General features: G+C 45.3%; 2 protein-coding genes across 3 annotated transcripts; one reads left to right on the top strand and one right to left on the bottom strand.

The window, feature by feature from the left end:
* Positions 1–1,734: 1,734 nt before the first annotated feature.
* Ndufb8 (NADH:ubiquinone oxidoreductase subunit B8) lies at positions 1,735–6,766 on the bottom strand. 2 transcript variants are annotated; one of them, XM_021649597.2, is made up of 5 exons: positions 6,609–6,766; positions 6,238–6,364; positions 4,987–5,086; positions 4,058–4,213; positions 1,735–1,922 (listed from the first exon to the last, which is right to left on the bottom strand). In XM_021649597.2, exons 1-5 carry the CDS (start codon positions 6,691–6,693, stop codon positions 1,830–1,832), a joined length of 561 nt encoding a protein of 186 aa, XP_021505272.1. In that variant the 5' UTR covers positions 6,694–6,766; the 3' UTR covers positions 1,735–1,829. The 2 variants fall into 2 exon arrangements, with proteins under 2 accessions (XP_021505272.1, XP_060246216.1); XM_060390233.1 differs by having other exon boundaries at positions 6,584–6,715.
* Positions 6,767–12,102: 5,336 nt separating this feature from the next.
* On the top strand, positions 12,103–25,944 carry Hif1an (hypoxia inducible factor 1 subunit alpha inhibitor). The gene is made up of 8 exons (XM_021649607.2): positions 12,103–12,337; positions 12,563–12,813; positions 15,159–15,307; positions 18,017–18,162; positions 19,070–19,176; positions 19,549–19,612; positions 19,888–19,998; positions 20,789–25,944. The coding sequence occupies exons 1-8, from the start codon at positions 12,161–12,163 to the stop codon at positions 20,831–20,833; spliced, it is 1,050 nt and encodes a 349-aa protein (XP_021505282.1). The 5' UTR covers positions 12,103–12,160; the 3' UTR covers positions 20,834–25,944.
* The last annotated feature ends 204 nt before the right edge of the window (positions 25,945–26,148 follow it).

Raw genomic sequence — 26,148 nt, forward strand, 5'->3', positions numbered from 1 at the left:
TTAATTCAGCTTGAATTGTCTTTTGTCCTTTTTTTGGTGGAGAAAGCTTATAAATGAAAATTTAAAAAATAAGATGATTAAAGTATGTACACATATGCACTATATGAAGGTCAATGGACAACTTGTAGGGCCTAAAGATTGAACTCAGGTTGTCAGGCTTGAACCTTTACCCACGAAGCCAGTTCAGCAACCCTCAAAGAATTCTTCAAAAAGTGACATTTTAAACAAAGAAGCAGCCCCTAATTTCACAAGATTCTTTTTAACTCCCCAGACAACCACTAATTTGTCACATCTAATTTGAATGGTGTGATGGTTGACTAAGACTGGCTCTCATAGGTGCCTAAATGTGAATGAACTCTTTGAAGGGATTAGAATTAGGTGTGTTCTTGTTGAAGGAAGGTAGGTCAATGGGGGGGGGGGTGAGGTTCCAAAAGCCCATGCCAGGCCCAGTCAGCCTCAGTCTCCCTCTCTGCCTGCAGATCAAGTTGTGGCCTGCAACTCAGAGACCCACCTGCCCCTGCCCCTATGTGTTGGAATTAAAACTGTGCCGCCACACCTAACCGCTTTAAAAAACCAAAACCAACTTGAGAGTTTGCCTGAACGTCTGAGCTCCACCTGTAGTGTCCTCGGAGGCCAGAAGATGGTGCCACATAGCCTGGGACTGAATTACAGAAGGCTGTGCGCCTCCATGTGGGTGCTGGGAACCAAGCCAGGTCCTCTGGAAGAGCAGCCAGCACTATGGTCCCCACCACAGCTTCTAGGGACGCCCTCTCACTAGCTGGTTTAGAGCTCAGATCTGCCTGCTCCTGCCTCCTGTTAGGATTAAAGCCATGTGACCAGTATGCTTTAGAAAGATGCTTTATGATACTCTCAAAAACATGGCTTCCTTTTCTCTAAGGCTGTTACAGGAGCTTGGATGCATGTCTTAATTCACAAACATAAACAATGTTAACTTACTCAGAAGCAGTTTCAGAAAACTTGCCTTGAAAAGAGGAACGCAGAAATGTCACAGCTCTAGACCAGAGCTCCCCCACTATTCCATCACTTGATAAAACATGTTACTTTTAAAACCCATTGTTGAACTTTTTTTTTTCCATTTGCACAGGGGTAACACACTGTATTAAATATGTAAGGTCTTATCTACATGTTTGATTACAAAAACTAATATTCTCTAAGTAAAGTTTAAATGTTTTAAAAACAGTATTACTACATAGTTCAAGGTAGCCCCAAACGCACTACATAGCCTAGACTAGTCCTGAACCCATGGAGACATTCCTGCCTCAGCCTCCCAAATGCTGGGTTAGAGGCACACATCTTTTCAGTCTAACAATTATTAAGTCTCAGGTTGTTTTGATTTTTATAGCCTTACTATGTAGCCCAGGCTGGTCTCAAACTAGCAACCCTCTTGCCTCAGCTTCCTGCATGATAGGATAATAGATGTGCTCCACAAAAATGGTTTTTAAAGGAAACAAACACCTTCCTTTTTCGTCATGTAAATGGGAAAAGGACGGACCCTTCATTACCTGCTGTAATGTGCAACTGCAGCCCTCAACCACTTTCACAGCGGCAATGAAACGACCCAGTATCTTCTTATGCTTATTTCCTAACCTTCCCTCCCACCCTTCCAATTTCAGAGCAGGAAAACAGGAATGCAGGCAGGCAGCAGGTAAAGGAAAGGACGAAGATAAGGCTCCTCACAGCAGTGACTATTCCTGGGGAAATGAGACACAGACACCACAGCACTGAGTTTTATTAGGGATTTCATTAAGGTTAAGCCTCTAGGAGTGAGGGGGACCTAGTTAGAGGGTACACAGACCCATGACGCCTCCTCAGATCTCATAGTGAGTCACAGGAACGGGTTCTTTGGTGGGATCACCGCCTCGTTCCAGGTACAGATTATTATAGGGGTACTGCTTCGGACCCTAAGGAAGAAAACAAAAAGCACACGGTCAGCAGAACAACAGCCAGCCAGCCAGTACCTGACTACACCCTACTCTGAGTTAATAATCGTGCAGAGCAAATGGGCATACAGTGCCTCTGGTCAGACCCAGACGAGCTAGGGTGGAAGAAGCGATGCTCCTTGCCCTGCTCAAACGTCAGCAGAGAGAGCCTAAATTGTAAGTGAAGCGGTGCCTGCCCTGCAAGTGAGCTGTGGGAAGGGGAAGTCCGAACCAAAGCTCTCTAAAGGAGATGATGCATCCATCCATCCTGCTCTCTCTCCGGGTGGAGACAGACTCAATCTCCTTTAAGTCACTCAGCCTCTAATGGTTCCACCAGTAAAGTGGCCTAGCAAATGAGGCGTGCAGGAGCAGCGGTGAGGGAAAGCAGAGGAGCCTCAGCTGGGACGTGCTTTTGGGGCTGCTGGCTTTTCCAACAAACAGCTGTCAGAGAACACAGCTCAGAGGGAGGAGAAATGGGTGATGTGCTTACAGAACTGAAAAATGCAAGAGCCACACTGTTTCTTGCTCTCCTGGAGAGAAGTCAGTGCTCACCGAGGCCCCACATGCTCCCCAGCAGTCCCTGGGGCTTGGCAAGAAGCCTCATGTCAATGCACTCACCATACCAGCTACCTTCAGAATGTTATCTCTACAGAGGTAGCCCTGCACAGCCAACTGCAAAGGCTGCAGCCTCCCCGCCTTCAGTTCTCTTCCCCAAACACCCTGGAGACTATTCCTACATTAATCTTCCTGGCCCTCATCATGTCAAGCTTCTAGTCAAAAACAAAGATGGCTCCCTGGTACTAAAGGCAGTCCAAGACATCCCTGTATTCCTAACCCCTTGGCACAGTCTGCATCTGGTACATAGCAGAGGTTGTGTAAATATTTGTTCAATTAATACACCACTGTGGTATCAGGTTCAAAGCCTTAGCTAAGCAACAAACGCTGCCCAATGGAACTAATCAGCTCATCTCACAATCTTTTTAATACAGTGACCTTCAATTCTAAATGCATTTCTTAATTACCCGGAGACTGTTGAAAATACTGATTCTAGAACCCTACTGTAGAACCATAGAATTAGGACTTATAAAAATCAGGCCTGAGGAATATGAATGTTCTCTAGGAAACCCATGTAGCTGGTTATCTAGGAAATAGTTTTTTAATGGCCGATTTAAAATGCTGGATATTTTTATTACATTTATTTATGTAATATCTAGGTGTGTGTCCATAATCCTGCCATGGCACTCATGTGGAAGTCAGAGGGCAACTCACAGGGGTCAGTTCGCTCCTTTTTACCATGGGGGTCCCAGGGATAGAACTCAGGTCAGTAGGCTTGGCAGCACGTGCCTTTACCCGCTGAGCCATCTAGTTGGCCCTCTATATCACATAACTCACCATCCTCCAACCTCTGATTGCTCTCTCTTTGTCCCTCATGGTGTCTTCATTTTTGTTTTTTTTTTAGCCTCTAGTTTTAATCCTACTCCCTCACAGCAGTTCATCCCACTCTGAACATTTACTATAGGTGAACATACACAAACCATGCCAGGCTCTCACACCTCTGCTCATATGATGCTTGTTATATCATTTATCTGAAAATTCTTAATACTTCCTCTAAGCTGGAAATTAAATTAAGGGGTGAACAGCTGTACAAGTGTAAGCCAAAAAAAACCCTTTCTTCCCCAACTTGCTTTTTGGTCATGCTGTTTCATTGCAGCAATAGAAACAATCCAATGTCCTTTGGATTCTCTGAATCATAACTGTCTTTGCTTACCATGGACCCTGCAGAAAGTGCCCTTCATGTGTTCAGTACAGGAGCAGGTTTCAGCTCTAGATTCTTTCCTTGAAAGGCCATTCACTAAGATATAACTGGTAACTACCGGCCTCCCATGGAAACTCCGAGGACTAGCTTCCACTCCACAGTCTCACCCACTGTTTACCGAGTCTGTCTTCTCAATTAAACCGGTTCATGAAGCAGGGCAGAACAGTGCTCTGATGCTTGTGCTGGTGGGCAAGGCCCTTCATTTTCCTGTTTTCTAAAACTCGCCAATTCCCAACCCCAGAGACCTGACTTCCTCGGGAAAGGACGCAAGTGTGCTTTGGGGAGCACCTAAGATACTCACCACAGGCGGGTAGGAGGGGATCATATCCCCCACCCAGAACATGAAAACCATGAAAGCCACGAAACCAAAGAGGTGTCTGCACATGACATCCCAGGAAACGGGTGTAGGGGATGTGTCCACACGATTCCTGATATACATGTCTAGGTCCCAGTGTATCTGCGGGAGAAAGGCACACGGTTGTCACAAACTGTTCTTTTTGCAGGACAGGTGTGCTGGCTAGCCTTATGTCAACTTGACGCAACCTAGAGTTATGTGAAAGAAAAAAACCTCAATTGAGAAAATGTCTCCATAAGATCTGGCTGCAAGGGATTTCCTTAATTAGTGATTGATGAGGGAGGACCCAGGCAATTGTGGGCATTGCCACCTCTGGGCTGGGTTCTCTAAGAAAGCAGGCTGGCCAAGTTATGGGGAGCAAGCCAGTAAGCAGCACCCCTCCATAGCCTCTGCATCAGCTCCTGCCTGCAGGTTCCTGCCCTACTTGAGTTCCTATTCTAACTTACTTTGGTGATATACAATACTGTGGAAGTGTAAGCCAAATGAACCCTTTCTTTCCCAACTGGCTTTTTGGTCATGGTTTTTCACTATAGCAATAAAAAACCCTGACTAAGACAATCCAGAATGGCCAGGGCCTGATCAAGGCTTCAGAGAAGCATTACACTCCTGGGGCAATATTTTCAGAGCTAGGTCTAACAGGGCCAGCCTTACAGATGAATGCTGGCTCAAGCAGGACATGCCCAGTGGTCACAGTAGACAGACCTCGGGTATTCCTGTAAGTTCCTGCCACATGTACAACTTCAGGTCTCAGGTCACTAGACCCTGCTTCCTTGAGCAGAAAAGCTTAGCAAAAAAGCACCATTTGAGCTAAAGAGAGAGTTCCAGGAACACATAAGGAAGCTGAGAGGAAGTAAAATGGATAATGGTTTTCTCACCGGTTCACCCCAGTTCAACCGCAGGTCTGGGTGGTCCCATTGATACCACGGATCCCTCTCGTGCTGTGAGCGGTTAGGGAGCTTCGGATAGTCACCATGCCTGAGAGACAGAAAGCAAGAGCTTCTGGAAAGGGCTGTGAGTGGTCTTGGAGAATTCAGGGCCCTCACCTCAAAGATCAGGGACAAAGCCACAGATACAACTACTTCACTTAGGGGAAAAGAACTTACGCCAAATCAAGATCTCTTAGTACTAAGGACAGAATCAAAAGAGTCCAAGCTACAGTTAGAGGTTATGTCAAATTCTGAAACAATATGGCCTTATCTTCATTTACAAAGTCAAAGAACTCAAATGACTTTAGTTCAAAGTCATTAGAACTAAAGGGAATTTGGCAATCAACTATTCCATTCCTTCAACAGACGGACTCTAACTACAAAAACCATCCACATTTGTTGGAATAAAAACAAAAAGGGTACACATTAGAAAAGGCCTTTCTTCTCCATAGCTACCATGTTTCTTAACCATAAGTTGATCTATCCCCTCATGCTTCAAATGCCTCATAGGAGGTCTTGCTTAGCTGGGCTCTGCCACAACAAATCCAAGTTCACCTTATACAGACTACTACGGAGGCTGTTCCTGTCCAAAACAAGGTAAAAACATAGAAATGATGGTAACTTGATACATAGCAAAGAAAACGACTGGAAAACAAGAGAAATTCTAACACAGGAAGTGAAGGCGATGTTTAACCACGTATACATAATTAACATGTTACATGGATACAGGGCAGAAGCGACCAACACCAACTGGAGAATAGAGACAAGTTCTTGAACAGGCATACACAAATACAGAGTACCCGATCCCGGATAAGGTTCTAGTGACAGGCGTCCAGCTCCTGCATGGTCACGTGCCTAGATGACAGCACCTGAGCCCAGCAGATGCTCGATCTAAATGAAACCCAGTGCTCTGGATGGAGCCAAGGAAGAATTTTGCTATTCTGGAGTCCTCGAGGGAGCTATTAAAATCTCAGCCTCCTCATTTGAGGAAACAGCCTGAGCCAAGGAAAAAATTGAAGTCCTCTCGGCTGCAGCTGCTCACCCACCCACTCCCACCTCCCCCATCCAAGAAAAGCACCCACACCAATGACTCTGAGGGGTCACTAGAAGGATCAGCAGAAAACGTCAGAGCCGCATCATCCAATCCAGAGGTCTTCACCCATCCCTGGCCCTGATGAGAGCAGAGCCCCTGTACCTCACCCCATGCCATCATCCGGGTAAGGCTCGTAGTCTTCCACAAGCATATTATACTTCTTGGCGGCCGCGGCCCGTTCTTCTGGGGTCCTAGGATATGGCCCCGGCAGCATGTCCTTAGTCATGTGGGAGGCTGGATGCAGAGGGATGCAGGTCAGATGGGCACGGCTCTTTAGACACCCAGAAAGCACTAACCCGCAGTAACTGCAGAGGTCGGAGTCCTGCACTTTGCCGGACCCCTTTTTAGACACACTAACTCCTCTGCTCTCCACCCCTGCCGGGACACTGCCGCCACCGTATCAAGGATGTCCCCCTCCCGAAAGAGTAAACGTCAGGCAGCCCCTTCCCACACCAGTGTCTCGCGCGTTCTTGCGGACCTGTCCGTGCCCCCAGTGGCACCACGCCGCGGGTGGCCCTTTGCAGCCACCGGACTCCCAGGGCCGCAGCCCCGGCAGCCGCCATCTTCACCTTCTCCGCCGTTCACCCTGCACATGCGCAAAGGCGGGTCACGGTGGCTGAGCAGGGCCAAACGCGACCGTAGAAGCCAGCGCAGAAGTCCAGCCTGAAGGCTTTAAATACGAAGTAGAGCCTGGGCGGTGAGCGGTTGAATAGGTGCCAGGACAGATGGCAAGAAGGAGAGAAAACAAATACTACTTATTTGATATTTCAAGTTATGGTGTTACTTTCGCCTACAGCTGACTGAGGCCCTTCCAGGGGTGCCCTCGCCGAACTCCTGAGACAGTTGACCAAAGTAAAATCAGCCTTTTCTTTTCTCAGGTTGCGTGCCTCCTCCTCCACCTCACTTCTGTCCTCGTACGTAGTCATTTTTCAGATTCAGTTCTTGGTTTTGTTTGATCCTTTCTCCAAATCGGTTGACCTCTTTCCTTCTATATTCAGAGTTGGCTCCTTAGCCTCAGTTCATTTAAATGTCTCAATTAGCTCAACCCAAGAAGTATAGAAACAAGCCTATTTACAAGGCGGCTCTCCTGACACAGCCCCAAACCTCTCACTTGGCAGGAGAAACAGATTTCAAACGGACCATAATTAGCAAACTGTTAACACAGTAGGCTGGGAGACGTATTTGCTTATTATTTTCATTTTACTTACACAGCTAGGGTTTGGATACTTTACACCTTATGCACATATTTCCAGCAATTCCATCAACAATCACTGGAATAGAATCTGTCCTCAAATGCATACCAGAGCGGCAAATACAAATGTGTAGTATTCAACGTATAAATTTGGGGAGGTTTCCTGTAGGGCATTTTCTCCTCCTGTAGAATCACTAGACATGGTCAGAATTACTTCGACAACATTTGCATTTGCATTTAACTAACAGTAAGCCCTGATCTCATGTGGCTCAAGAAACAAAATTGGTCTAAGTTATTTATCTGTTTAGGAGATCAGTTATATATAAGAAAAATGTGTATGTGTATGGGTGTTTTGGTTACATGTATGTTTGTGCACCACATGTATGTGGTGCTGAAGGAGGCCAAAGGACATCAGATCCCTCTGGAACTGGAGTTACACAGGGTCCAGAGTTTCACTGGATTGTTGGCTCTCATATGGGTGCTGGAAATTGAACACTGGACTTGGGTCTTTAGTCCTCTGGAAAAGCAGCCAGTTCTCTTAACCTCTGAGACATCTCTCCAGTTCCACAATGTACTCTTACTTACATGTGTGTGTGCCTCTTACAAGGGTGTGTGCCTCTTGTAAGTCAGCACTTGAGAAGTGAAGGCAGAAAAATCAGGAGTTCAAGGCCAGCCTGAGTTGTATAATAAGTTTAAGTCAAGTCTGGGCTATGTCTAAAAGAAAAAAAGTCTATAATGACTTAATATACATTACAAAGGTGTGTAAACATCACTTCTATCTAATGGTAAAATATTTCATCACTTCTCCCAGAGAAATCTTATACCAATTATTAATTTCCTCTACATTCACACACTGGTAACCACTAATCTTTGTTTCTATGCTTTTGTGTAATCTGTATATTTACAGAAATGGGATCATACAATATGCAGCCTCTTATCTTCTACATAATGTGAATATGTTGCAATATGTCTTAAGACGTTTATTTTATGACTAAGTAATACTCTATTGTATATAACACTTTGTACATTTATCAATTAATGAACACTTGGGTTTTTCCATTTTAAGGCTGTTTGTGAACAATGCTATTATAAATATTTACACATTTTTTAAAAATTTATTTATTTATTATTTATACAATATTCTGTCTGCATGTATCTTTGCATGCCAGAAGAGGGCACCAGATCTCCCCATAGATGGCTGTGAGCCACCATGTGGTTGCTGGGAATTGAATTCAGGATGTTTGGAAGAAAAGCCAGTGCTTTTAACCTCTGAGACATTTCTCCATCCCATTGTACAATTTTTTTACATGAGTTTATATAGATATTTTCCTTTTTCTTGTTTGTTTTGCTCTTTGGTCTAGTTTGTTGGCTTCTTGAGGCAAGGTCTCATCTGTAACTCAGGCTTACAGAATATAAGCAAGTATTTGGGGATTATGGATGGCAAATGGTCCAAATAAGAATGGTTAAAACAGATGACATGGGATGGGGGCTGGAAGCTAATGAGATAGGGTAGGTAGAATTATCTGCCCACCCCAAGGTGAAATAAGGCAAATCTAAAATCTAACTGGTGTTTGTGTCTTTTTAAAAAAATATTTATTTATTTATTTCTCATATGCACAATTCTCTCTGCATGTACACCTGCATGCCGGAAGAGGGCACCAGATCTCATTATAGATGGTTTGTGAGCCACCATGTGGTTGCTGGGAATTGAACTCAGGAACTCTGCAAGACCAGCCTATGCTCTTAACCTCTGAGCCATCTCTCCAGTCCATGGTGTTTGTGCCTTTATTGATTATGATAGCAGGTTAGTTAATACTGCCACAATAATTTTAGGGCAAATACTAAACATTATTAGCCCAGTACCTTTTATTTTCAGCAACATAGGCTGTCCTTGAACTCACTCTGAAGTTCAGAATGGCCTCAAATTTGAGCCCCGTCTGCCTTGGCCTACCAAGTGCTGGGATTATGGGGATTCACAGCACAGCAAGCTTGAATGTATGTGTAAATTCTCTCGGCTATGCCCTAAAAATAGATTTGATCACTTGGCATATCTTGTGTGATTCACTTTGGGGGGGGGGGACCAACCTCCCAGACTGCTTTTCAAAGGAGCTGTACCATTTTCTATTCACCCTAGCAACTGTGTCTTCCTGTCCATATCAGCACTTACTACTGTCTTTTCTGTTATAACCAGCCTGTGGGTGTGGCTGATCTCCCTTTCTCTGCTTAGATATCAGGTACTTTGGACTAGGACAGAGGTTTATCTTTTACAGTTCTGGATGCTGGGAGCACCAAGGGTGAGGGGTCCACACCTGGCGATGGTCTCCTCGTCTGTCATACAGGGGCAAAAGGCAGGAGGTGAAGGGCGAGAGACCGCATGCAAAAGCATCAGTTGCACTCCCAGCCCCAAGCCCTTTTGTAATAAGGATTACTCATTCATGAAAGTGGGATTCTGTGTCACCTGAACTTCTCCCATTGGGCTTCACCTCTGAATACTTACATTAGGGGTAAATTTCCAATACATACTTTTTTAGAGCAAATGGGAACAGAATCTCATTTTCATTTGCTTAACTTTGATGACTGGTGATATGTAGCAAAGAGAATGAAAAGAATAAAGATAAAAACAGTGTGTGTGTGTGTGTGTGTGTGTTCAATTTGACAGCTTTTAGAATCAACTGTAAACAAACCTCCAGGGATCTGTGGGGGGGGGGTGTTCCAGATTAAGTTAATCAAGGTGGGGCACATTCTAAACTTAGAAGGGAGGCAGGCAAGGGACCGCTTTCATCACTGTGTTTCTCTACGTGGGTGCAGTGTGGCCAGCAAACTCTCTCTAATTTGTATAGAAGATATATAGATATATGTATGATGCTAAATTTCTTTTGCTGAGGACTTTTGTATGTATATTCTAAGGGATATTGTTCTGCTTGTCTTTCACTGTCTTTATCTCATTTTGGTATCTGGGTAATGCTGTCCTCATAGAATGAATTTGAAAGTCTTCCCTCCTGTGTTTCTGAAGGATTGTTATTAATTCTGTTCTAAGTAGTAGGATTCATCAGTGAATCCATATTATTTTAGGCTTTTCTTTATGGGATTAAAAAATTCCTAATGTAGTTTTGATATGGGTCCATTTATATTTTTCTTTTGAATCAGCTATTATAGTTTGTGTTTTTACAGGAATTCCTCAATTTCACCCAGTTTCTGTATTTTTAACATACACTTGTTTATAGTATTTTTTGTATTCCTTTTTATATTTGTAAAGCCAGTATTATGTCCCTGCATTCATTCCTTATTTTGGTAATATGAACTTTTAAGTCTGATTTATTTTTAATTCCCAAGGTTATAAATTGATGTATTTGGAAAAAGTCAAACATTGCAGATAAATCCTTGACAGCCACCAAACCCCTTCATGGAGAGAACCCTGTTATCAGTTGGTTACCTTATAGTCACTGTCTAGCATAATTATATCACTAAGACTGTTTTAATTTCTATTGCTGCATATTAATTTTTTAGTGTTCTTTTAAAAATTATAAAATTAGCATCCCAAACAACACCAATTTATTATCTCACATTTCCCATGAGTATACCGTTCCACAGCTCAGGGGCTCACTAGTCTGAAACCAAGGTGTTTGCCATGTCATCTGAGGCTCTGTATTCTTTTATAAGCATGGCAGTTATTGGCAGAATTCAGTTACTTGAATTTATAGGGCCATGTTTCCCACTTTCTTGTTGGCTATACAAGTCTTTCTCAGCTTGTATAGAGTTCACCTGTCAATCTCGATCTCTAACACTAAGGCAAATCAGACAACATGTGTTTTTGGCTTCAAATCTCCAATACCTTTGTCTCTGACCAGTGAGCTCAGATTTAAAGGGCTAGAGAGATAATGTCAGCCCTACTCAAGTTTCGTTTTGATGGTCTCAAATTTGACTGGTTAGGGAATTTGACTATATCTTTGTCATAGAATGTAACTTAATTGCAGGAGTACTATCCTGTCATATCCCCAGGTTCTGCTGTCATTTAGGGGAGAGACTTAAATAGGACATATACACCATGGGGTGATAACCTCGGCCTCCTGCAGGTGTCCATTACGACTGTCCAGTAAGCAAGCGAAGCAACTGACATGGTCTCCTATAACCAGTATATTGTTTGAAAATGTGGATGCCTGCAGTTGAATAACATTGGTCTCATTTCAAGAAGAGGTTCAATAAGGAGAGACAGTGATATATGCAGAACGATACTAAATGAAAGGATCCTTCCTTGATTTTATTTTTACTTTTTATTTATTTTTTAAGATGGTGGCTTGCCGTGTTGCCTAGGCTGGCTTTGAATTCTTGAATTCAAGTGATCTTCTTGCTTCAGCCTCTGGAGTAGTTGGAACTACGAGCCCTTGATCTTCCGTTGATTCTGGATGAATTTAGTTTGCCATTTATCATCGGCCTAAGCCTTCAGAACAGCTTTACCCAAGATCTACGTGCTAACTGATTTTTCTAGTGATTCCTCAAGTGGATCTAACCTTGGCTTCTCTCCCCACGTAGGAGAGTAAAGTTTAAAGCTTAATTACACTTGCCTCGGCCTCTGCCTCTGTACCTTGCGCATGCGGAGGCAGGAATATTTTGTGGGCTTGTTTGCCTCTTTTCTGAGGAACTAACGGGTCTGATCAAGAGAGGAGTTTAGACTGTAGGGCCGCAGGTTACCGTTAGGGAGCGCGCCTTCAACCTAGGGCCCCACCTTCTTAAAAGGTCTGAACCGGTTTCTCTCGCAGTTCATCTCTATGGTGTCCGTTGAGGTTGCTTCCGGAAAAGGCAGAGCTTCCGCTTCCGGTGGGGCCGTCCCTGGAGCAGAGATGGCGGCGACAGCGGCCGAGGTTGCGGCCTCTGGCTCTGGAGCGGCCCGGGAAGAGGCTGAAGCTCCGGGACCCGCCTGGGATGAGTCCCAGCTACGAAGTTACAGCTTCCCGACCCGGCCCATCCCACGTCTGAGCCAGAGTGACCCTCGGGCGGAAGAACTCATCGAAAATGAGGTGGGGGGCGGGGCTGCTGCTGAAGGGGTGGAGGAAGGGACTCAGTTGAGGGGAGAGGTGGGAAACTGGCCGGATTGTGGACAGAGGCTTACGATGCGGGAAAGAGTGGTCAGGAGTGCTCGGCAGCAGAAAATGTTGTGGATTTGACAAGTACAAATACCGTCGAAAAAAAAATAAGCTCCTTGGAATTATTACTTCACTGATTTTTCTGATGTGTTTGCTTAGGAGCCTGTGGTGCTGACCGACACGAACCTTGTGTATCCTGCTCTGAAATGGGACCTCGAATACCTGCAAGAGAATATTGGCAACGGGGATTTCTCTGTGTACAGTGCCAGCACCCATAAGTTCTTATACTATGATGAGAAGAAGATGGCCAATTTCCAGAACTTTAAGCCAAGGTCCAACAGGGAGGAAATTAAATTTCATGAGTTTGTCGAGAAACTACAGGATATACAGCAACGCGGGGGAGAAGAGCGGTAAGTTGCCCCGTCGGTAGAATTAGGGCATCCACTTTCCTGTACTTGTTTGAAGGTGTGGTGGAATTGGGCAAGAAGAGACTGCCATCTCCAAGCTCTGGATTCCATTTCTGAACGAATGAATGTTCTGCTCTACTGTTTTGTAAGGCCTTTGAGTTCTTGATAGTTCTTTCTAGCTTGATGGTTGAAAATAGCATTATCCTTGAACTGTGGATCTAATTTCGCAGGAGAGAGAGACAGTTGACTTGCAGGGCCAGCTGGACGAAAGAAAGGCTTGAACATGTCTAGGCGGGAAGTGTCTAGGCCGTTCAGAGTGAGAAGTCATTGTGTGGGAGGGTTCTCTCAGGATTCTAATTTTTTAAGACAAACTCAAAATGAAGATTCTTACTTAAAATCTTTTGACTCCTTGAAAAAAAATTGTTTTATGTGTGCTGGTGTTTGGGTTTGTTATTATTGTTTTGGGTCTTGTTTGTTGTTTTTGAGGGGTTGGGGCAGGGTCTTTCTCTGTAGTTCTGGCTGGCCTGGAACTTGCCGTATGGACCAGGCAGACCTCAAACTAACCAAGATCCTCCTGCCTCTGCCTTGAGTGCCGGTGTTAGAGGCATGCATGGTCTTTGCCTGTATGTATGCCTTGTGTGCATGTATGTTTGGTGCCCTTGAAGGGCAGAAGAAGGGAAAAGAGTTACAGACAGTTGTTATCTGCCATGTGGGTCCTGGGAGCTGGACCCTAGTGTTCTGCTGGAGCTCTTACCTGCTGAGCTATTTCTGCAACCCCTTCTGACATTTAAAACACAGGGACACACATGCATACACAAAGTAAGACAAAAATTGCTTGTTGGATTTAGCTCTGAAATGAGTTTGCAGTCTCGATTTCCAAACACTCTCCTGTCTGGGAATAGTTTAGGCTGAAAAGTTAAGTAGTTTGTTTTGATTTGGGGTTAAGGGATATCGAGATCCTGTAGCTTTGGGAAGACCAGAACACATTGCTTGACACACACTCTTGGGCCAGTGATCAAAATTCATTTGGAAGAGTGATTCTTTCCTCCTCTTTGCTTTTATTTCCACTTCTGAGGATAGCACAGTTATTTAGGTTCTGACAGCAGTCAGTCCCACATGATAAAATTGTGCTGGAGAATTGCTTTCACTGAGTACAATAGTGAATAATTGTCCCACATTTGGTGGTCATATCTGGAGTTTTTGATAGTCTCCTATCTTGATTCTCTTTCTGACTTCCTATCAGCAGTGTGGAACTAGGTGACTAGATTGTAAATGTCTGGGCCAGTGAGATGGTTCAGTGGGTAAAAGTGCTCAGTGCCAAGCCTGGTTAATCCAAAAGACCAGCATGGTGGGAGAAAAGAACCAACTCTCACAGGTTGTCTTCTGATCTCTGCATGTATCCTGTGAGATATTATTAGCTTTTATTACTCCATTGAAATAGAATATGTTTTTTTGTTTGTTTTTTTGTAAATACGTATGTTATAGCCAGGCAGTGTGATGCATGCCTGTAATCACAGCACTCGGGTTAGAGGCAGAAAAATCCAAAATTAAAGCCAGCCTCTGTTCTTGTGCGAGGGCCTTGGAGGTTCCTTGTAGCTAGTTTTTCCAAGTTACTGAGATTTTCTAATTAACGTTGCCATAACTGTTAGGATTTAAGGCAGTGAAGTCCTTTATTGTCACTTTCATATGTTTGTCATGGACACACCATCTTGTTGATTCTTGTACACAATTTGTCCCCGTAGTTACAATCTGGAATTTTGCAGTTGGATGTAGCAAAGGGAAAACAGGGTAATGTGGACTTTTTCTTAAAAATTATACCTGGGAGCATCACCAGCTCTCTGTGACAGTTCACTTGTCAGAGCAAGTTAAATAAGACTGTTAAGTGCACACCAAGGAGCTAACTCCCACAGGGAAGGACTGCTGGCCAACCGTGTTAGAGTCAGCCACAGTGGTCATCACAGGCCAGAGGAGATGTGTCCGATCTTGAGAGTCTGAAAGAAGGCAGAGTCATCGTAGACTTTGTAGAAGGCTTCCAGGAACTAAGTCATAGCTGTGAAATTTCCATGTGTAAGGACCTTTTTATATGAGACCTTGAATTCCTGTGTAATCTGCACTGTGGTCCAGAAGTTTAGAATCACGTGTTTAAAGAACATCTTGTGGAGCAGAGCTCAGATGAGGAGAAAGAACTTAGCTCTGTGAGTCCAAGTTCAAGTGTTGCATGACCACAGCTGTTCTTGTTGGTGACACTAGGCAACGCTAATAACAGACTTGTGTTTCCAGACGTAGAGAGGTCATAGCAGGGACCCATTGCATGTACTGATAACATTTGTTTTTCTCGGGGACTGTAGGTTGTATCTGCAGCAAACTCTCAATGACACCGTGGGTAGGAAGATTGTCATGGACTTCTTGGGTTTTAACTGGAACTGGATTAATAAGCAACAGGGAAAACGTGGCTGGGGGCAGCTGACCTCTAACCTGCTGCTGATCGGCATGGAAGGTAAGCAGTGGTTTCCGAAAGCTTGGCTGCGCTGTGCAGCCTGATTTCCAGTCCTGTCCCCACCACTTACTAGCTCCATGATCTTGAACTGATCACTGACGTAAGGCCTCAGCTTCCTCATCTGCAAAAGGAACAAGATAACATCTTAGAAGTGGCTCCCATGATTAAATGAAATATGTAGATTTTAAGACTCTTGGGTAGTGTCATGCAGTCTTGAGAAAGTTCTTTCTCTTTCTCAGTTGCTTTGTGAGCATGGGTGCTGAGATAGGAAGGCCTCCGTGAAATGCTGCCTCATTCCATTACATTTCAGTATACTGAGAGGATTTTATTCCTCTACAAATGGCAACCTTTCTTTTCTTTTTTCTTTTCTTCTCTCCTTTCCTCTCCTCTCCTCTTCCCTGCCCTCCCCTCCTCTCCTCTCCCCTCCCTCCTTTTCTCTCCTCTCCTCCCCTCCTCTTCTCTCCTTTCCTCCCATCCCTTCCCCTCTCCCTTCCCTCCTTCCTCTCCTCTCCCCTCCCCTCCCCTCTCTCCTCCCTTCCCCTCCCCTCCCCTCCCCTCCCCTCCCTTTCCTCTGACAGGGTCTCACTATGTAGGTCTGGCTGGCCTGGAACTCAGTATGTAGACAAGGCTGGCCTTGAATTCACAGAGATCCACCTGAGTACTGGGATAAAAGACATGCACCACTATGCCTGGCAGAAAATATTTTTCTAATGTGAAACCTTATCTCTTAAATACATATTTATGGTGCTCAAAATTGAAAGGATATTAATAGCGTTAGCCATCAGCCTTCCCCTTCCCTTACTCCCAGGTTCTCAGTTTTTCTCTTGGGAGGCACTTCAGGGCATGCTTGTTTGTGTTTCTTGCTGAGGAATTTTATATACACACAAGTAAATATGTAAATATGTTCTGATTTTTTAAATGATTTTTAAAAAATAATTTATGTGTATGGATTTTTGCCTATGTGTATATATGTGTGTATTCATGTATGTGCACCTTCTGTGTACCTGGTGCAGGTAGACAGACATAAGAAGGGGGTAACATTCCCCTTGAACTGGAATAGGGTTATAAGCCATCATGTGGATGCCAGGAATCGAACCCTGGTCCTTTGCAATAGCAACAAGTGCTCCAAACTGCTGAGCCACCTCTCTAGCTCCTTGCTTTTTGTTTGGAGCAGAAAGAAGTGTTTAAGTGCTCTTCAGGAGAAGGAACACTTTCAGGGCACGGTTAATATATTCTGATTTGCAGCACCAGCCCAGCATTAGACCAGCAACGGCTGCATAGTGAGTGGTGAGTAAACTGTGTGAACAAAGAAACAGAATAATGTCATTGACCTGATTAAGCCCCCAAGTCTCTTCTCCTTGGTTGGCATTTCCTCAGATTTGGACTTTTGATAGCAGTATTAAAGAGATTTCCCACAATGCAGCTTAGGAATTGACACTCACCTGCCCCTTTAAAACCAACTTTGGCTTTTGAGCAAGAATGCAGTTCTGCTTTCCTTCATTCTGGTTAAGCTATTGCTTTCCTTTCTGTGGCCAGGTCTAGGGAAGCAGATGCCTCTGGCAGAGCTGTGTGGACTACTGTGTTTGAGGATGTGTTTGGATTGTCTGCAGTGGAAAGGCAGCTATTTTGGTATAACCAGGTGTTTTGTTTGTGACAGGGTTTCACTAATATCCCTGGCTGGCTGTGAAGTTATCTTGTAGCTCAGAGTAGTTTCATACTCAGAGCAGTCCTGCCCTACCTCTCTAGTGATAGGATGAAAAGTGTGTACCACCATGCCCATCTGGGAATGTTCTGTAGGGTCAGAGTATACAGAAGGTACAGCTGTGACCCTGGTTATACAGGAAGAGATAGAAAGTGCATTATGGTAGAGCTAATTCAAGGCAGCAATATATGTGTGTATATTTAAGCTGGCACTGGATGAGCCCTGTGCGAGCTGGGCAGGTGCTGTCCCGCTGAGCTGTCCCAGCGGTTTCATGTTGAGTCGGGGTCTCACTAAGTTGCCCGTGCTGGCCTTGAAATTATGATCCTCCTCCTTCAGGCTCTCAAGCAGCTGGAATTACAGGACTGCACTCTAATGCCTGGCCAAGGTGACATTTAAAGCAATGACTCTTAAAATCCACAGTCCTCTCTTCAGGAACTTAGTAATCTTTCTCTCATTGAGAGTCAGCAGCCCCAGTGTTGTTCTGAGCAATGCTGCATCCAGTAGGTGTGGTAAAGTGAGAACAGCAATTGAGAATCTCCGGGCTCCAGAAGAGCTACCTACAGTAAGGGCATATTTCCTAGAACTCTGACTGGTTAGCACCTCAGAGTAGAGTGTGTGTACTGTTGGTAGCAGTCCTGTAGATCATTTCTCAGTGTTTTGCTGCCCTTGGATTCTTGTCCTAGTCAGGAAGAGTGCAAACCTTTTTGTCTGTCAGATATGTTTAATGAACTCTTGCTGCCAGTAAGAGCATCCATTACCATTGAAGACAGACTCCTAGCTGATGATGGACCTTACCCAGTGATGGTTGCTGGAGTTCACTACTCCTAAGATGGAACACCTGATTTACTAAGAGTTGTAATTGCAGTTTTCTGATCCTGCCTCAGATTTAATTGAACTCATAGCTGGGAGGACAGCTAGGCTTTACTTCAGCACGAGGCTCTGTTTGCATGTCACCTGTGTAGCAGAACCACTCCCTCAGCTAAGAAAATGTTTTTTTTCTCCCTCAGGAAATGTGACACCTGCTCACTATGATGAGCAGCAGAACTTCTTTGCCCAGATAAAGGGCCATAAGCGATGCATCTTATTTCCTCCGGATCAGTTTGAGTGCCTCTACCCATACCCTGTCCATCATCCCTGTGACAGGCAGAGCCAGGTGAGCTTATGTGATCTAAAGAGAACACAGCACTTGGGGTTCTAAGAATGCCTTTGAGATCAGAGGCTGGAGTATCTTTGTTCTTTTGGGGGTACGTCAGGTCTGCATTACTGCTGGTCTTGCCCTACAAACAAGCCTAGAAAGTACTTTCACAGTGTAGCCTGCAGGTGCCAGGCTCCTGTGATGATCCCAGATACCTGTAAGCGTAAACAGAGCTAATTGCTGGGGGCAAGCTCTATCATTAATGTTGGTAGACTCTGATGACTTAGTTTGATTTTTTTTTTTTAAACTTGGTTTCATTAAAATATGAATGCCTCTACTGACTTTAATAATTGTTTTCTTTTATCATGTATGCTACTTCTTTTTGATAGGGAGATAGGTAAATAAAATATTTTTTTGTGTATGAGTGTTTTGCCTGCATGTATGTATGTGTACCATGTGCATGCCTGGTGCCTATGGAGGTCAAGAGAGGACATTGGATCCCTTGGAACTGGAGTTATAGATGGTTGTGAGGCCATCATGTATGTGCTGGGAACCAAACCTGCGTCCTCTGCAAGAGCAGCAAGTATTCTAACTGCTGAGCTCCTGGCATCCTCTTGAGGAGAAAGATGCTTTGCTACCTCATGTAGGAGTCTTCTGGTTAGAGTTTGTTTTAGGGGGAAAGTTTGGAAAGATTTGAGTGATGGGTGAATCCTAACATCTCATGTCCTAAGGCTTTTGTGAACTTCTTCAGAGCTCAGGAGCACTAAAGTCTAGAACCCATTGTTGTGTAACGTGAGCATGGGCTTCATGAAGTTGTTCTCTGAGAGGGGTCTTCTGAATACAAACTCTGAAATCATTTGTTTTTTTTAAGCTGCCATAGCAAGCAATCTCTGGACTGATCTTTTTTCTTTTTCTTGACCCTTAGGTGGACTTTGACAATCCTGACTATGAGAGTTTCCCCAATTTCCGAAATGTGGTCGGTTATGAAACAGTGGTTGGCCCTGGTGATGTTCTTTACATCCCGATGTACTGGTGAGGAGGCTGGGGTGGAGGCCTCTTGGGAATACTTTTTTTCTGTTCTGAAAAAGCTTTCTCTGTGCCCTTCTCAGTTGTGGAAGTATTACCTGTAGGAAGACTAGCATGTCTAGGTATGAGCATACTGAGCATAGAGAAAACTCTGTCTCTTAAGAAAGAAGGACAGTTCCTCAAATCCAAAGATATCTGTGTTCTCTGTATCTACCTCTTCATTATTCGGAGACTGAACAGTTTCCAGCCCACTGTGTGTTTCACAGGATGAGCAGAAAGCGCCTGTCTTCACTAGTTTTCTTAAATGGGCTATACTAGTTTTCCATCCTTGTCTCTGGAAAGTAAACAGGAGCCTCTTTTTTTCTTTCTTTTTAATAGGTGGCACCACATAGAGTCATTACTAAATGGAGGGATTACCATCACTGTGAACTTCTGGTATAAGGTGAATATCAGTGGTATTTTATTGTTGCTGTTCTTGTTGTTATACATACAGAGACATACTTTATTTGTGTGTGTATTCATACAGAACTAAGGAGGGGGTGAAGGAGTCATAGGATTTGAAGTGGTTTTTTGCTGGGATGGGGGTTGTTGGTTATCCCTGGAGACGGAGAAGAATAAAATTGAACTGTTTCTTTTTTCAAAGGGAAGATGGTATTAGAGAGGTAATGCTGAAGGCTTGGGTTAGCGGTATTTCCTGAGCTCTTGCTTCCTTTGTAGGGTGCTCCCACCCCTAAGAGAATCGAATATCCACTTAAAGCTCATCAGAAAGTAGCCATCATGAGAAACATCGAGAAGATGCTTGGAGAGGCCTTGGGGAACCCACAAGAGGTAAGGCTCGGTGGCATTCTTCAAAGTTCCTTTGTTTCAGCAGCTCAGCAACTGCTGTCCTCTCCATAGAATTGATTTGTATATTTAGGAAATCTTGTTTTCTGGTGAGAGCTGGCCTTGACTGGCGGATCCATTATAATCCGTTCCATGCTAGTAGTAATGTCTGCCTTGGGGCGTATGTGCCATCTGGGGACCCCTGAGAGGATTCTTCTGGAATGGGAAGTGTGTAATAAAGCATCTCCTTGTGCTCTTCCAGCTGGGCCAGGGCTTTTCTAGGTAGGTAGTGTTGAGTCTTGCTTCTCACCCAGGTCCATCACTGGTCCACTGGGTGAAAGAGGGAGATTTGTGTTTTAGTTGCTTTCCCTCCTTCCTATGGTTAGCACAACATCAGAGGTGCCTGTGGGGTCGAGAGCCGTGACACTAACTGTAGGTGGCTTTCTGTTGAGGATGGAGAAGCACTTCAAATTCTTCAGGCACATTGGGGAAACATGCAGACAAACTTTCCTGTGTTTGGGGGTTATTGGCTCCTCAGACCATCTTCTGTCTGATGGGTATTGCTTGCAGATCCTCAGGGTATTATAAAAGGAAAGAAAAAATAAACTGGATCTCCAAAGGGCATGCCTTAGAATATTAAATTGGAAAAAGTTGATTAGAAAAATTAACAGCGTTCAATCCAATCCAGCGATCACTTGTCCTTGTGTAGTTGAGTATTGAATGTCACCAGGCACACCCAGGCCTGCTCAGGTTCAGGAGACAGGCAGTTCTGATGGGCTCTTCTGTCTCTTCACAGGTGGGGCCCTTGTTGAACACCATGATTAGAGGCCGTTACAACTGACCTGCCAGAGGTCAAGGCCTCCTGCCAGGTGACTGCTATCCCGTCCACATGCGTCGTGATGAGGACGGGGCACTCCAAGCACTAGTATTGCACGCTGCACTTAATGGACTGGACTCTTGCCATGGCCCTGGAGGCAGGTGTCTGGGGCGAGGCAGGGTAGTTGACTCCACTCCTGTTTGGAAAGATTTCTCACCCTTGCCTCTTGAGCCCCAGAGCCTTCCTTCTTTGCCCCCTAAAGTCCTGCATTTAGTGTGTGGAGTCCCAGCTTCTGGTTGTCATCATGTCTGTGTTAGTTTGTCAACCTCAGGGTGTGTGTACATATGCATGTGTGTGTTCACACACATGCATTTATGTGTTCTTTGTTCTCTCTTCCTGGGTCAGGATGTCACTTCTGGCTCCTGGCTCCCGAAGCCTCAGTGCCTCAGCATGAGAGAGGAGATGCTCCGCCATCCCCTCGACATCTGCACTGTGGTGCCAGAACGAGCCTGTGCAGCAGTCTGTCTTCTGCCAGTTTTTGCAGCATAGTCAGGCTACAGACCAGGTGGCAGTAGTGCTGGGACCCTAGTGGGGACATTGAGAAGGGGGCTTGTCTTTGGGAGCCTAGATAGGCTTCTCATGGGAGAGGATTAGATAGGGTTCCAGTTGAGAACTACAAGCTCAAGCCATACTTAGACGGAAACCTTGGGGACCTAAGAACAGAGAACCGTGCATATGTCCCAGGTGCAGACCCATGCAGCTGTTCTCGTTCAGCACCAGCTCTTGCCCTGTACTAGGCAGTGAGGGAATGTTAGCTCTGACTTCTTTGGACTCCAGGGGTATGAACCTCTGCATGTGTGTGTACACATCTGCACACTTTGTATGTGTGTTCACACTTGCCATCCTTCTTGCTTAACAAGGTTCTTGACTGCTTACGTTGTCCACTGTGACAGTACAGTGTGAACCCCAGACACTGCCTGACTTAGCCTATAGCTTTTAAACTCGGATTTTAGCCATCCTATCTTGGTCAGATCTCACTGCAGCCTACCTAAAGCTGACTGGCTCGAGCCTCCAGGTCCTGTGTCTTCCCTGTCCAGGCCACATCCCCTGCTGCTGCTGAGCTTCCTGGCTGAGTAGATGAAATGGGGTCAGACTTAGGCAGCTAACTCAATACCTTTCTCCACCTCAGGGCAAGGTCAGAAATGTCCTCTTGCCTCCTAGAGCCAGCGCCTCTGCCAGACCCAACACAGTGTCACACGACAGCTAGAGTAGGACAACTGGCAGAGCATGGAGATGGAATTTACTTTTCTGTTGGTAGTTCTCTATAGGAACCCTCCTCAGGGCTGCAGCTTGTAGCTGGGCAGCTCCGTGTTACACAACACAGCGCCATTGCTCACGTCTGTTTAGAGGGATGGGGCCCCTGCAGTTCGGCAGAATGGTGGCCCCACATCCACTTACCTCAAGTCCCTTCTCCATCATCCTTTTCCCTAAAATCTGAGTTGGAAGTCTGATTTTATTCCCTTCTTTGCCACTTTTTTTTTAAACCCCACCTCCCCCCAGGTTTGACCTTCAGTGTGAGCTGTGGCTCTTAGCTCTGAAGCTCAGCTTACAGTGCCCCATGGACTGAGAACATGCATGCGAATGTGTGTGCACACGTGTGTATTTCTGGGGCCTCTGATGCAATGTGAGTGTAAAGACCTGGTGCCTCCTCAAGTCAGCCAATGCTGGGCAATGTGATTGCAATAAACTCATGCTGCCATCTCTTTCGGGAAAGAGGAGTGCAACAAGAGAGTAGCATCAGTTTGGCCACCATAGCAGATTTTCATTCTCAGCAGATCTGTGTTCCTGGCTCTGCCCTCAGAGGTGTCTGGGACGTGTAGCAGGGACTCTGGGTCTGCTAGGTTGATCCGGTAGGAGACTGTGCCTCACACAAGTCTGAACTAAGATGGCTAGGAGCAAGGAGAGAAAAGGTGAACTTTGGGATCATTGCAGGATTGGTCTGATGCTGGTGAAATGTAATAGCTATTCCTGGTTTTAGACACCTGATGTGTGCCTATTGCTTTTAGCTCTATCCCTCACAACGCTGAATAGTAGCTTCTCACTTTACAGATGAAAAAATGCCTCAGAGAGTGAAGAGTGGTAGTCAAGACCATCTTAATGCTGTTTAGCTATAAACCCCCCTCAACCCCTGCTCCTCCTTCATTTCTTCCAAATTGTTGGTTCTTTACCTTGCTTCCGGCCTCATTCCCTAGGCAGAGTACAAGCATGCTCAGGCAAGGGTGTGGAAGGGTGAAAGCATTTGGAGGTTCAGCTAGAGACATGGAAGCGCTGCCTGGAAAGCCGTCTTACCAAGTGAAGGGTGCGAGGAACAACTGCAGGAGTGGGCTCTAGCGGTGCTGGGAAGAGGGTACTGTGCACCCTCGAGTGTAGGTCTCCTGGCTCCTCTCAGCATGCCTGTGCCTCTAGATCACTCGACTCATGTTCTGCTGTGTCACTTCCTCTTAGGGATGAGAAGCTTCTTCCGTCGCCTAGGTTAGCGCTGGCTGTTTAGGCTTGAATTGTACTTGCAACAGAGGAAGTGTTGCTGCTACAGTGTTTGCCCACTCTAGCCAGCAGCATGGATGTCAAATGTGCCAAGTTAGGTGGAGACTTGGGCTTGTCTAGGGTCAGACATGTTGCAAGTTCTCATTTTCACCCCAGCAGTACAGTGAAAACTACTGTTTTGTGAAGTCAAATATTTGCTGGGGGGGTTGGAGTTACAGGGTGGAGGAGGGGCTGTTCTGGGCATCAGTTGAGCAGATGCCCAGGATGCCTGGGGGAGACCAGCTTCCCCTACAAATCAGAGCTCTAAATTACAAGGTTTTTACCAACGAGAACAGTTGGGGGAAGTCGTCTGCTCTCATTTGCGTAATGGTTTCTGTCACTGGTGATTAGACACAGGATGAAGGAAAAGAAATTTGACAATTAGGAATGAGCCATCATTAATCTGAATCTGTTAGGAGACAGAGAGGGGAAGGATCTTTTTTAGTGGGCCAACCCAGTATAGGGAGACACTCCCTATCTCTGACCCCAGCATTCTGGGCCAGGTACCCTGTTGGGGTTCCCACCAGTGTGGGCGGAGCTTACATGCCTTCACATACTGAGTCCAATCCCGGCTTGAGGTGGGTTTAGAAACAGATAACTTTCTGCATGAGGCAAGGAAGTTAAAGATATATGAGTAAGTATTAAGTACAAGCCCTAGAGCAAAGAATAACAATAGGATAGTTTTGATGTGTGCTTACTGTTACCAGAATGTCACTCACAGTCAACACTGTTGATCTCCCACCTGTGACAAGTATTTTGTCACTTTCCAGCACTTGAGGTTGTGCAGGAAACCTGATCTTTATCAAACCCCAGGAACTGATGGAAGTTGGACAGGAAACCATATGAAAGTAGCAGAGCCCAGATGTATGCAGGTGTGAGGAGAAGTGGGGCACAGCATGCTGGGAGAAGAGACTCGAGCCTCTCAGCATTGACGTCCTCTGGATCAGTGAGCCATGCTGTGGGGAACAGCGAGGTTCCCGGCTCAGGCTAGTGACCCAGTCGTGTGGCTAACTTAATAAGGTGTGGAGAATTCAGCTTAGATCTTCCAGTGTCTGAGATTTACCTCACCACTCACGCTCTGTCCCTTCAAATGCCTAAGACAATATTAATCTGCACCAAGTTGTCGTTCTCACCATTAGGTGTTCCTCAGATCCTAGGTCCTTGGGGGCTTGGGATTGGTTTTTCTGTCTCCTATAAAGTGAACTTCTCAGGGATGGTGCTGTCTCACTCCTTGATAAGTTCCTACCTCTGTTGTCTTTCATCCTTCAAAGCTTGGTGCAGAATTTAGCAAGGGCTACCAGCAGTGATCCTCTGACCAGTTATACCTAGATGGGCAGGCGTGGGGATGGATAGAAGTAGTTAATGGGTTCTAGGGGCCCAAGTCTTTCCAGTTCCTATTTCACTTGATGTCCTCTTAAACCACTTTGAAGTAGATCTTTTGAGCTTTCTCTTACTGAGGCTCTCAGTGGCCTCTTTACCAAGGCTTTCTTCAAAGAAGCTCTCTGGCTCCAAGTGCTGGACAGCTTGGTTCTAGGGTCCTTTTCCACTTTTGACCTCAGGTTGCTCTGTTCCTGGTTAGTCCCTGTATTCTGTCTGCTCTGTCCTCTTTCAATCCTTTGTCTTTACTTGCTGGCTGAGCTAGTCTCACTCTGGTGGTCCTTTCTGCTTCTCCTTCGGCTAGCTCTGTTTATTATTGATCCCTAGGGCCCTGACTGGAGCCCTGCTGAGCACTTCTGGGGAGAGGGGGAGTTCCTGGAGGAACAAAGGCTCAGAAACTTGTCCTCAAGGCCCTTGGGCCTGTGATTAATGATGCCTTGGAGACAATCGGGGAAGGACCTAGAGAGTTGAGGGACTTGGTGAGGAGACTGCAAGAAAGAGTCCTGGCTTGGGAAACCAGGATGGAAGGTGTGAACTTGGTGTTTCCATCTGAATGTGCCCTTGTGCCTTAGGGTCCAGCAGTTCAGGGATGAGGGACATTTTCTGATGTCTCCTAACTTCTCTCAGGTCTTTGGCTCAGTGTCACCATGTTTGACAGACCCCTTCATTCCTGAGCTCGCTAGAGGAGAAGCAGCATATTGAAGTAGACTGGTGTCAGAGTGGAGGCCTCTCATGAGAAAGGCTGGAATGGTAGTGAATGAGAAAGGGGCTCAGTTGTCAGCTTATCACCGGATGACTCCATTCCTCCAAGAGCATAAGTGTAAGAACTGATTCAAGAAGTCAGCTTAAAACTGCCCATCCTCCATACCTAAAATCTGCTCTCATTTTGGGAAGGAATGTGTGTCCCTAACTTCATGCAGAAACAGTCTAGTGTCTAAAAGCATGTCTTTGGGGTCCGATCCCTTCAGTACATCTTTAGCTTGCTACGTACCAGCTGGGTTTGACCTTGGTTGATTGATTTAACCTGAGTCTCAGTTTCCTTTACTATAATGACTTGTGGGGGTGGGGGTTTGAAAATATCTACCTCAGGGTTGCTGGATTAACTGAAATAATGTCTGTAAAGCTTTAGCACAGTGCCTGGCAAGCACTTAATAAATGGCTGTGGTGGTGGTTTATAGTATGTGACTTATTTTAAACACTTTCGTGATGTATAACAGATTTCCAGCAGTCATCCTCTTCAAACCTAAACCCATACCTTTTCTGCCTGGTCAGCTAAACTCCTGCTCAGTGTAGCCTGGGCCCTGAAGAGGTGCTCCCAGGTCTTAGCCCCTCACTGACAGGCCATGGGAGCTCAGTGGCTCCCCATTCCACCTGGAGAA

The sequence above is a fragment of the Meriones unguiculatus genome, chromosome 1 (genome assembly GCF_030254825.1).
Source record: "Meriones unguiculatus strain TT.TT164.6M chromosome 1, Bangor_MerUng_6.1, whole genome shotgun sequence".
NCBI lineage: Eukaryota > Metazoa > Chordata > Mammalia > Rodentia > Muridae > Meriones > Meriones unguiculatus.